This window comes from Etheostoma spectabile, chromosome 5 (assembly GCF_008692095.1).
Source record: "Etheostoma spectabile isolate EspeVRDwgs_2016 chromosome 5, UIUC_Espe_1.0, whole genome shotgun sequence".
Lineage (NCBI taxonomy): Eukaryota > Metazoa > Chordata > Actinopteri > Perciformes > Percidae > Etheostoma > Etheostoma spectabile.
In genome coordinates, this window is record NC_045737.1 from 25,380,300 (window position 1) to 25,393,187 (window position 12,888).

The 12,888-nt window shown below is 39.6% G+C and overlaps 1 protein-coding gene across 3 annotated transcripts in view; it reads left to right on the forward strand.

The window, feature by feature from the left end:
- Positions 1 to 6,848, forward strand: part of LOC116689931 (far upstream element-binding protein 3) — a 23,068-nt gene extending 16,220 nt beyond the window's left edge. For all 3 annotated transcript variants that reach the window (XM_032516634.1, XM_032516638.1, XM_032516635.1), the window contains exons 13-18: positions 2,565 to 2,725; positions 4,189 to 4,259; positions 4,683 to 4,768; positions 5,160 to 5,231; positions 5,830 to 5,927; positions 6,093 to 6,848. In XM_032516634.1, the coding sequence (XP_032372525.1) occupies positions 2,565 to 2,725; positions 4,189 to 4,259; positions 4,683 to 4,768; positions 5,160 to 5,231; positions 5,830 to 5,927; positions 6,093 to 6,101 (497 nt within the window). In that variant the 3' untranslated portion in view covers positions 6,102 to 6,848. The remainder of the gene's footprint in view (positions 1 to 2,564; positions 2,726 to 4,188; positions 4,260 to 4,682; positions 4,769 to 5,159; positions 5,232 to 5,829; positions 5,928 to 6,092) is intronic.
- The last annotated feature ends 6,040 nt before the right edge of the window (positions 6,849 to 12,888 follow it).

A 12,888-nucleotide genomic window follows, 5' to 3' on the forward strand; every position in this document is an offset into this window, starting at 1 on the left:
CATCGCACTCCCCTCTCTCCCTAGCTCTTTTAATCAGTTATTGTTGAAAACAAAATGAAGGAGCTTTCTCAGAAATAATTTTTATATTTTTATTTTATATTTATATCTATTTATTTCAGATAGCTAATTTTCATTTACATGTGTTGTAACTGTATGTGTGTACAACATACAACTTAAGACTGGTGCAACAATACACAGTCCCCTGACAAAGTCTTGTCGCTTGTGTACAAATTACCTGAAGTGCCGCTGAAATATATTTCTTCAAGATTTATTTACAAGAATGGCTCATTTTAATCCAAACAGCTTTTGTAATAATGTTTCAGTGCAAAAAGAAACTGTCAAAAGTATTCTAATTTCACAGCTGGGTAAAGCCCTTGAGTCAATTTTTGCAAAACATAGTGTTGTCGCCTTGTCATATGGCTTCACCTGTGACTAATAATGGATCAATTAGTCTCGGTGTGTATAAAAACAACCCCAGTACACTAGACCTTCACATCAACTGCAACTAGACCTGCAACATGCCTAAGATTCACCCGGAGACTAAAGTTTTGATTCAAGAGCTGAAGACCAGATCCACTGCTGATGTGGCAGACACCTTCAATGTGTCTCAGCGTCAAGTACAGAGGATTAAAAAAACATTTGAAGACTGGAGATGTTTTTGACAAGCCAGGTCAGCAGACCCCGCAAGACAACTGCTCGAGAGGACCGCTTGTGGGCTCGAAAATCCAAGGCCAGCCCATTTTCCACTGCAGCAACTCCACCAGACCTGGTCCCCTGAAGTCCCTCTGTCAACCAGAACGGTTTGTCGGATTCTGTCCGAATGGCCTCCATGGTCGAATCAGTGCCCAGAAGCCAGCACTAAACAAAAGACAATTGAAAAACCGTGTGGCATGTGCCAAGGCCCACAGCCTGCAAAAGGATGGACGCTGGAGAAGTGAAGAAAGTGGATTTTTCAGATGAATCTTCTGTTGAATTACACCACAGTTGCCAAATATTCAGGAGACCTACTGGAGCCCGCATGGATCCAAGATTCACCCAGAAAACAGTGAAGTTTGTGGCGAAAATCATGGTCTGGGGTAACTCCAGTATGGGGTGTGCGAGAGATCTGCAGGGTGGAAAGCAACATCAATAGTCTCAAATACCAGAAATCTTAGCTACCTCTTATATTCCCAACCTAAAAGAGGCCAAATTCTCCAGCAGGATGGTGCTCCATCGCATACTTCCATCTCCACTTCAAAGCTCCTTAAGGCGAGAAGATCAAGATGCTCCATTGGCCGGCCCAGTCACCAGACATGAACATCATTGAGCATGTGGGGTAGGATGAAAGAGGAAGCATGGAAGACCAAACCAAAGAATATTGATGAACTCTGGGAGGCATGCAAGACTGCTTTCCTAGCTATTCCTGATGACTTCATCAACACATTGTATGAATCCTTGCCAAACCGCATGGGTCCAGTCCTTCAAGCTCATGGAAGTCATACAAGATATTAAATTTGAATCTCACAGCACCGCTATTTAATTTGCTGACATATTTTAGTATTTGTAGTAAATTTGTTCAATTTATGTATAGGCGACAAAACTTTTGTCTTGCCAAAATTTGACCTTTCTGTCTTGTTTAAATAATAAATCTTTTTGTAGTGAAACTGATTTATTTCAGTGCATTGAACATCATTTGGGAGGGTTTTAGCTTTTCATATGAGCTATTTCTTGATTAAAAGTCAGGTTAGTAGGTGTTTCAACAAAATAGATAAGCGACAAGACTTTTGTCCGGGACTGTAGATGTGAAAGCAGTTATAAATAGCCTATGTGATTATAAAATTTGTTTTGGTTAAAATCAAATAATTGTGATAATTAATCGTGATCTCAATATTGATCAAAATATTTGTGATTATCATTTTGGCCATGATCATGCAGCCCTAAGTTTTCAGCATCCAGTTTTCATAGATCACGTAATAGTAGTTTTTTCACCGTTTTGAACGTACCTCCCAAGACTAAGTTGCATCCACCAACCAGCTTGTCTGCAACCTACAGTTAGAAACTAAAAAATAAACACTCTGCTCCTACCGTAGAGATGATTCAAATCCTCACAGGAGTACATTCAAGGCTTAAACGTTCCAGATTTTCTCTGTTGTGAGCTTTGATCACAGCTGCAGAAGCTGGTTGTGTTTGGAGAAGTCCAACTTATTTTGACTTTTGCATTATGCAGCTTATGTACAGTAGTTAGTACGTAGCTACAAACTCTTATATTGTATCTTTTTTGATAAGATTCTTGTGTCAGTATTGAAAGAATTTCCAGCAATGAGCAAACTGACCTCATATCAGATAAAAAAGAGATTTAACTTTGTGAAACATCAACATGCAAATCCAGCTACAGGTTTGTTGCAGAAACACTGAGTGTCTGACATGTAGCCATCCACTGCTAGCAACATTAGCCTTGTATCATTTTCTGCTGTCATGGGAAAGCACCTGAAGACATAATGTCTAATAAAATGTGTCAAAAGCGTTGCATGTCATCATCCGTCTATGTGAGATGTGTTTTGTTAACATTTTGTGTGTTTATGTAGGTGGAGAAACCATCAAGAGTATTAACCAGCAGTCTGGAGCCCACGTGGAGCTGCAGAGGAACCCTCCTCCCTCCACGGACCCCAACACCCGGGTCTTCACCATCAGAGGCACCGCCCAGCAGATGGACCTGGCCCGCCAGCTCATAGACGACAAGATTGGGGTATGCGAAACATATTGACCTCAATACAATGACACTAACCTAAACTTTCTACTAAACAGCTATGAGGCTTATTCCTAAATCAAACACAGACACACATCATCCTTATACCTGTAAAATAATAATCCAGGTTTGTTATCACTGAGCCAGACTATGTCTCTTAAACCTGAGCTTTCTGATTAGTTTCATTCTACCTGAACTTCAGATATTCTGGTGTATTATTTCATAAATAGTCTTCATTTTGTTATCCATTTGAAGGTCGCTTTTATTGTCTTCCAGGAAAGAGTTTTGTCTTGGATTAAATTATTGCATAGAAAAACCAACATGTCACAAAATACACACATTAAAAAAAAAGAAAATACCATATTTACAAAGAACTTCATGCTGGTAAAAATACAATAATTCCACAAACCGTTACTTTAAGCTTAGTTGTAAGCACAAAACTCCAAAATCATGCAGTTTAAGCAACTGATTTATCAACAAAAACACACTCACTGCTTTGGTGCTTTATCCCCGTTTTGTCTGGTAAATTAAGCTTACTGTAAAGACGGCTAAAAGTGAAGGGTGACACCAGTAATGCTAACGGAGGTGTAATGTTACAAATGGCCGCTGTTCTGACTCAGGTGCCTGGGTCTGTTTTCCGACGGTTCAGTAAACTGCCGTTAGCATCCTTAGCACCGGAATTAGCTAAGTGCTCACCGGGCTGGCTGCTAGCTGGCTGGGTGCTGACTGTGGATGTGTCCCCGGACCGGGACTGTTTCAGCTCTCATCCCGACTGAAGCCTTGCAGCGCCAGGAGAGTGAGGCAGACAGACAGGGCTAGCTGGCTAAATTACCATTACATTAGTCGTCTATCTATACAGTTAAAGTTACTGATGAATTTGTGGGTTAGCCCAGAGTTGTAAACTGTGGTCAAAACAATTAAAATACAAATAACTGAGCTTGTTAAATACTGTCGTAAACTTATGTTACTAACTTTATAGACCTAGCGTAAGCTACTTGCTTGTCAACTAGCACCGTTACAGTAGGCACCAAAGCACTTTTCCTCTTCGGTCCTCCTACAAGTTGGGAGTGGAATTGTTCAATTTCCAGTAGCATTATTAATATGTCTCATTTGAATGGTGGTTAATGAACTACTGAAACGATTTTGGAAACATTAGTTTAAGGTACAAAAGAATCTTTGGTGTTGGGTCATTTGACATTGAAATCAATCGGTAACAATAAAAAAGGTCTCTGTTGTATTGCTATGTTGCAAAGTGGCATGTAATCAACGACAAAACAATGTAATGTGGCAGAAAGTTGTATAACGTTTACTGAGTATAACTCTGCTACGCCTAACTATCCTGCAGTCATTGTCCTGAGATACATAAAATACAACTATGACTATGTAAAGTGGCTCATGGCAGATTTAAGGTGGCATGTGTTAAATGTTACCAGAATAAATTGTACTTTCTCTCTCCTTTTCAGGGTTCAGGTATCATGAGTAATGGAGGTTTTGGCTTTAGTCCCTTCACCCAGGGCCCTGCTACACACCAGAGGTAGGAGCTTCAGTCTGATATTGATCTGATTGATTTTAGCTTGTCAGATTGAGTCAGATTGTGTGATGAATGATGGCTGAATTGTGGCGCAACATTGGAAATAGAAGAAATATGCACCACAGATGCAAAATAATCAATTTGCATAATTTCTACAGAAAATCAACCAACTTTTCTATTAAAACCCAATGCTTACAAAGTCTCATCTATTTCCTGTTGTATTCTGATCGGTTGTTTTGTAGTTGGTAGCGGCGGTCACACTAAATTCAGGACCACAAACCAAAGATTTCACCATGTTATTGTGTAGCAGAAGTGAATGAATGAGTACATATAAAGTATGATGTTTTATGTAGATACTTTGTAAATGTAATCTGTACTCTGTGGAGTGTGTTTCATTAAGAGTGTGTTGTGTGTGTGTGTGTGCAGCTGTGGCAGCGGTCAGACCTTCCTGACTGGCGTTTGGGGAAACACCTACCAGACCAGCTGGCAGAACCCTGGACAACAAGACCCTGGTTTGTTTTTCTTGAAATTATTCCCCATTTTATCTGCTATTTTATTTTGGATGTTGAACCCCATAAAAAACGACTGTGGCATTTTGTAAACCAACTGGCATTTAAAAGGTTAAAATTGAATATTTCGTCGTCATTATCAGGACTGAAGTTGATTAAAAGAGTAACTTAGTGAAAGGGGAAAAATAATAATATTAATATTTAATTTTATGGCAGTTTTTTGACACAGACATCAGAGCAACCTTTTTAAAAGTATGCACAAGAGCTACATTTTCTGAGTTCGATTCCCAAGAGCTGTTATTAATAGATTGGTTTGGTTTGGAGTTGGTTGTAGATGATCCAGTGAGTTCGGTCTATAAACACTGTCAGACTTCCTGTCTGTTTCTGTCTGTAGGTCAGCAGAGCCAGCCTCAGAGCTTGATGACAGACTACAGTAAGGCCTGGGAGGACTACTACAAGAAACAGAGTATGACATCTATCTGTCTGTCTGTCTGTCTGTCTGTCTGTCTGTTTCTCCCGTAACAAAACAAATGAAGAAGAATGTTTATTTGGTTATTTAATTAGGACACATGTTTGTGAGTTGTATTCTCTCTTGGGTCTGAACATGCAAATACATACAATAAAAAGTTAAAAACAAAGATAAAGAACGTGGAGTAAATCCAGAACAGAGTATGTGGATATTAAACATGAGGGTGTAGGAATGATATGTAAATTGCTGTATTTACTATACTGATCCCCTCGGCTTTATGGAGCTTCATAGTAAGTTTTAGCTCATTGTTAAATGTTCCTGTTTACTGTTGTGCTTCACTCTCAGCGCTCTCATAGCGTCGTGTTTTAGAGAAAACGCTGTTAAAAAGCCACTGTGAAAACTAAGACTCCTAATCCTCATGTTGCTCTGTGACCGCTGGATGTGGAAATAAGTCATTACAATTTTAACTTGAAAGGGGATGATAAGTTTATGCTGTGTTCACAGCCTGTTTTGCTATTGCTGGTGTAACTAACTAACTTATTAAAACAATAGCAGAGATGTGGACGTGACCTCATGTTCATGTCTGTGTCTGCAGGTCAGTCCTCTCAGCAGAGTTCGGTGCCAGACTACACTGCAGCGTTAGCAGAATACTACAGGCAGCAGCCCTACCTGTGGAACGCCGCCCAGATACAGGTAACACACAGGAAGCTGCCAGCTTACTGTACCTGTAGTTTACAGGTTCTGGCTCGGAGTTTGGAGCCCAGAAACAATCAGGGAGGATTTTAAACACAAACCTCACTACTGCTACAACATTTAAACATAGAATACACACAATGATGTCATTTCCTGTCTCTTTAGGATCACTAGAGGCTCATTCATCACCGATGAAGGCCTCGGATGGTCGTCGACGGCAACCAAATCGGGGTTTCCTAGCAACGCTCTGCCGCTTCCTCCTTCCTTTTGTAGAGAAAAATAAGGATTAACTGAAAAATCACGAACTCTTTTCTTTCTGTTTTTTAACCTTACAAAGTTGATATTTTGTCGGGCAGATTTTTTTGGACTAGCCTCTGGTCTCCACAGTGTAGACCTGATTTTTCTTTTTGTTTTATTTTTTATCAAACTTGAACTTAAAGATGTATCAGTGTGGCTTTGAACAAAAAAATCCAGTATAATCTATATTTTGTCTAGTTTTATTTTCCAATAAGAAAACGGTATAAGGCTTAGCAGTCTTGAGCAAGAATCAGATATTATTATTATTATTATTTTGTTTATGATAATGTTTTAAAGCATGCGCCAGATTGTGTGTGTTGACTCTCAGTTATTTTCTTCTTTTTTTTATTTTGGCATAGAAATATTTTAATAGCGTCAGATGGAAATTTAATGTTTTACCGTCAGAGACAAAACTGTTTTTTGTACTAAATTTGTGCTCGCTGGGTCTGTTTGTTCTCGATCTAATTTTACCTGTTTAGTCGCCATCTTGGAGGTGCAATGACGCGTTTATTGTTTTCTTTTGGTGTGATGATAGTTCTTATTCCTGTATCTCTATAGTGACTCTTTAGTTTTTATGATGTAATGATGAATAAATGACGATTTATATTGCGTTGTCTAAAGCCAGATCTCTCTGTGGTCAAACAGTTTGTGTCCTCCACAGGATTTAAACCTCTAGCCGACACCATGTTTCCCCGCCTCAGCTTTCATTACAAAAAGGGGATAAATTACTATTTTCTTACAAAGTGAAACTTTATTATTGTTATTGTTACTTAGTTCTGCATTTCTACTTTGCTGATTTGTTTATAGAAGAAGTGTTAGGAGCTGAACAATGAAGTTAACTATTCTATTAGCGATGTAAACTGGCGTGTTGGCTAAATGCGCAAGTTAGCTAAACGTGTGTTAACACAAGAACAATGTTTGTTAGCAAAATGATGTGTTACCTCAACTGTTTGCTGAATGAATGTGGTGGTTAAACTGTTTCTGTTAGCTGTGTTTTATTAGCTGAATGTTAACTGAAAGGTGTGTTGTCTGAACAATTAGTTTGTGTTAGCTGTGTGCTTAGCGGTTTGAGTTAGCTTTTACTGAACATGCACATTATGAGTTTGTGTTAGTTGAGTCAAAGTGGAGGCTGAACTGTTTCTGTTTTCCTGTGTGTGTGTGTGTGTGTGTGTGTGTGTGTGTGTGTGTGTGTGTGTGTGTGTGTGTGTGTGTGTGTGTGTGTGTGTGTGTGTGTGTGTGTGTGTGTGTGTGTGTGTGTGTGTGTGTGTGTGTGTGTGTGTGTGTGTGTGTGTGTGTGTGTGTGTGTGTGTCTGTGTGAACCACAGGGGTACTTGTCAGCCAGTGTGTTAGCAGAGTCTACTGGATGTGTAGCTATTGGCTAAACATGTGCACTAATTTAACTTTGCAGCGCTAACGATTTATTGCAAATAGAGTAAGGAAAAAACGTTCACTCCAGCCTCCCAGTTGTAATTGTAAAAACATATCGGCAATCCAGTGACAAAATGGCTCCAAAGAATCTTCACTGGCATTGACATCTAAATAAAACCCAATAAACACAAATATAATCCACTTTGCTAGTTAGAAATAACGGCAATAACAATGTAATACATTCAGATACATTGATCTATTATAACTACATGGCTAGCTAAGGGAGCATTATCTTTGAATAATTTGTTAGGGTTCCTAAAATCTCCTTTATTCTCTAAACATGACGTGAATACAGCATTAGTTAAATAAATGGCTAGCTTGTGCAATGGCAGTATGAACCTGTTGGGTAAACTATGTACATGAGCAAAACTGTATTGAAGCTTAATGGCGCTGAATGTGTTAGCTAAACTGTGTTTTGTTAACTTGTAGCTAAACTTGTGTGTTAGACGTGTGGTGTGAGTTAAATGGTGTGAATGTTAGCTGTATGTTGTGTGTCTGTTAAGGCTGGATTATGCCTCTCGAACATGCACGGTTGTCAAATTTTTGTGGCTATTTTATATGAACGTGGAAGTATTTTTTTGCTTTTACTTTTCAAACCCAACCCCCAACAGGTTTTTGGATTGTTAAACACATGTTTAGATTAGATTAGGAAGACTTTAAAGTTTCCCCCCTAAAGCCCTCCTTTCATAAATATGAAGGGAGGTTTGTGCACCTTCGTAGATGTGCAATTCCAACCTTAGCTGTATGTTTGTTAGCGTGTGTCGTATTTTTGTGCGTTAGCTAAACATTGCTGTGTGTTGGACCACAGAGAGATTTGTCTTGCGTTGAGGGAGATCTGGCGGCTGTTGAGTTGAATATTGAATCAGTGGTTCTGCTTCTTGTATGTGTGATGATGATGATGATAATAATAATGACAACGATAATAATGAGTTCTCCTGTACAAGGGTCTATTTAAATCTCTTTATCCAGTTTGAATATTCAGTTTGTCGATAAGATAATATGGTTTGTGTAAATTTCCACTCTCTGGCGGGTGCTCTCCAGTTAAAAATGTACTTTGTTATCCTGTTAAAAATGATATTGTTTAATTCACATGTTGTGTTTCACCGATTTGCAAAGAGAAGCTGAGTATGTGTTATTTTCTCAAGACTGCTAGGCTAACTGTCTCTATCTCCTCTTCTTGTCTGTCTGTCTCCGTCTGTCCGGACGTCACTACATTTAAAAAGTTAGTGGGATTTATGATTTTTTTTAACACGTCTGTAATTGGACCAGGCGCGTTGAACTGTCCCCAAGCTCGTTAGCGTGGCGGCTCCGAGACTAGGAGAGCTAGTGAGGGGGTTTTGATCCCCGAAAAACTATAAAAAAATTAAAAAAAACACTGGATTGGACGGTGGCTCGATGTCCAGCCCCAGTTCCAGGGTTCCTAGGTGTTGAATGTTAGAACCCACACTGGGTAATAAAATAGTTAATAACTGGTCAGCGGGGTCACATCAAGCCTCCCCCACGTCCCAGGGCCAGGACTGAACACGACATCACCCTTCCTCTCCGGTTTAGATCTTCCTAGTCCCGACCCCTCGTCCTGAAGGGGTTATAGGGAGCTTTTTGGTTTCTTGGTTTCTGTTGTTTTTCTAATGGACCGACGTCCTAACTGTAACCTTCAGATTTTTCTATTAGATTCTATTGACCGAGTTGTGTATGAACCCGAGCCACGAGACTGTCGGTGGCCGAGAAAGAGGAAGATGGATGATGATGATTAACATGAGGGCTAATAAACAGGCTCATTCTTTCTGACTCATTGTGTTTTTATGAATCTGTTTTACTTAAGTGTCACAAGATTCACAAAATATAGAAAATGAAACGTGAACTAAACTAAACCAATGTTATGGGATTTGGCAAAAGTGATCAAAGTTATCCTGAAGGAGTTCTTAATGTTAAACACAAATGATCAGGCCACATGACGACTAAATTAAATACTAGCCAATGTAATAGCAGAAACTTTTACTGTTCAGGGACGACATGAAGCTGAAGTCTCACAAATTATGTATCTGTTTAATTATTTACAGGCGTCACAAGTGTGACGCCTGTCAGTAAGTGTGACTCAAAGTTACTGAAGCTAAATTAAGTCCAATTTAAAGGAGTACTTCACCCTCGAGAATCGCCGTATATAAATTACTCACCGAGTGTTGTCTTACATTCTTGATGATGCTAGTCCATTAAATCCATTAAATATGAGGCACAGCTAGCAGCTGCTTAGCTTAGCATTAAGACTCCAAATGTAACAAATCTACCTATCAACTCTTCCAAAGCTCACTGATTAACATGTTATCTCATTTATATAATCTGGACAGAGCCAGACTAGCGGTTTCCAGGTTTCCAGTCTTTAACCTGAGCTAAGATAAACAGCTGCTAGCTAGAGCCTTGTATTAATAGGCAGACATTTTAGCGGTGTGTTTTTTTTTGGTTATCTAAGGGCGTTTTCACACCTGTAGTTTGTTTGCTTTGGTCCAAATCAGTTGGTGAGTTAGTAAACTTGGAGCGATTTGCTTTTGGTCGGTTTGGTTTGGTTTCACGCCTGGAAAAATCCAAGCGTACCACATTGTGTCATTACAAATTAGGCAAAAAACGTCCAGCCCTCTTGGTCAGATATCTCTGGGGTTGGGAGCAAGAAAGTAAATACAGAAAGAAGGTCCTGTATTTTGGTCTAGTGGTCAAACCAGCTCATTTCAATAAAATTGTCAGACGTTTCGCAAGAGACGTTACATCTTCTCTGGTCATCAAGACGTGTGACACTGCCGGCGTCTGGTTTGACTACAGAGATACGAGTGACAGATGGCCAGCTTGACCGCAGTCTATTTCTTTGATAATTACCGCACGCTGCTACAGTTTGCTGCTCTGCTGCATCGCAGATTGCAGAACACACCAGACTACAGAAGACATTAGCTCCGCCTGGCGGAGTATGTAGAGTTGGTGCCGTTCGTGTACAGATCATGTTCTCACCACAAACGAACCGCTTGAGTTTGATTGAAAGCGCACCGAGACCACCTCTTCATGCAGGTCTCGGTACGCTTGTCTGGTCGGCTTTTGGTGCGCACCAGAGTTTGATTGCCGCGTTCGCACCTGCCCAAACAAACCGCACCAGCGGGGCAAACAAACTTCGTTTCAACTGAACTAAAGGCTGTAAGGCGCGTCCTTATACTCTGCTTCTGACTGGCTAGTAGTCCTTAAGTAGCTACTGCGCATGTGCAACTCACAACAAATATCAAACAGAAGTGAGATGCCTCACTCTGTAGCTAAAACACAGAACACAGTTGGGAAAAGAAGAGCTGCAGCACAGTGCAATACATAAAAATATTTTTTGAAAATGAAACCATGTAAACCTATTCTGGTACAACCTCTAAATACAATTATGATCTTGAAAATGAGCACAATATGAGCACTTTAAATTAGCTGGATACAGGGTTAAACGTATTTTGCTCTTACCAGTGTATAGCCATGTGTGTTTTGTCCATAGCAATCCCCACCAATCGGTCCCAAAACGTCCCAGTTAGATAAATGTCGTGAACATATTCTTTGTTAATCTTTACAGTCATTCCCCGAAAGAACCAAGCAGGCATGCCTTGTTGCACAATCCAATATTTTCTCAAAACTTGCAATTTTCAGTGTGTAGCTGGGTAGCTCAGAAGTTTTTTTGAGGGATTTTGAGAACCGCAACACATGCTTCACCCTGGAAAGAAGCTCAGGAAAAAATGTGGCTGACTAGTGTTGGCTAAAGCTGACTCAGGTTCAGTGCATCTGAGCTTCCTTCACAGCATGTTTCTTTTTTTATTTGATGTCCTTACATGAAAAGTGGGATTTATTATTTATTCATGTTCCCAGAGCGGAGACAGATGGTCTGGTTGACGGTGTGATGTCATCCGTCATTAAGACATTACTGTAATCACACACACACATACTGACCTCCAGGGATCAGTGAAATGGCTGTGAGGGAGGAAGAGTGGACACGGAAGAAGAAGAGCGGTCAGGCCTGCAGCTCTTCTTTTTCGGCAGCTTCTGAAGGATTTCTGTTTCTGTGCAGGTGTTTGTGTTGGTGTCTTATCTCTTCTTTCTCTTTAAAAGTTAGATGTTCAGATTGAAACCACTGTCATGTCTGTGCGAAATGTAAGAAGCTACAATCAGCAGCCGCTTAGCTTAGCAAAAAGACCAGAAACTGATTAACATTTTACATCCAGTTTATTTCATGTGGACACAAGCAAGGGTTTGCTAGCCCAATTTCATATTTTGAGTGCACAAATCAATCACCTATGCACACGAGTTATTAGATTTGTTAGATAAACTACATAGCCCCAAAGATATTTTTCTATCATGTATCTCATAATGTTGTGCAAAAGAAAGTCATTTCCAAACTGTTTCTTGTGTGCGTAAGATATTAGATTTATACTTCTCACACAAGATGTGGAAACTATCTTCAGTAGTTTAACTTTTTGAACTGAACTAGTTTTTTGGTTTGATTAGGGTCATCTATGCAAAAGCAGGTTGAATTAGTTCTATAACAGCATTTTTCAGAAAAGAAAAAAACGTTCTTGATTATTTTGAGGATTTTCTGCTTTTCCTGTTTCATATGTCAACTGACTTCTCATTAGACCTTCCAGAGTAAATGAGCATAATTAGCATGATAACATCCCTTCTGACTGTCATTGTTTATATTTTAGGATGTACAGTAGATCAGTGTTGGTGGTCAGGACTCCTGTTCTTTGTCATTTTAATTGACAATGTTTCAAGCAGCAGCTGAGACTTTATCATTTTAAAATAGATCAATTCTCTCAGAGGGGGCAGTTATTTGGGGGATTTTTCATTTTGACAGAATCAGAGGCTAGAATGAAAGGAGATGAAGAGGATGGAGACAGAGAGCAAATAAGACTTTCTGGTAAAAAAAAAAATGAAAATCATTTTGATAGAGAGGGAGGATAGAATGGAGGAAGAGGGAATAAAAATATAAGGATGAAAATATAGAAAGATGGTGGAGATAATGACTGATGGAGAAATCGGACAGGAAACAAGAGTGTGTGTGTGTGTGTGTGTGTGTGTGTGTGTGTGTGTGTGTGGTCATAAAGTACAGGATGCAGCTCTGTAAGTACAGATGAACTGTGTGTCAGACCTGATTAAACATTAAAGTGATGGCAATCTGGATCCAGTCCAAATGTTTCCCATGATGCTCAGGGACCAACAAGGGCAATAAACT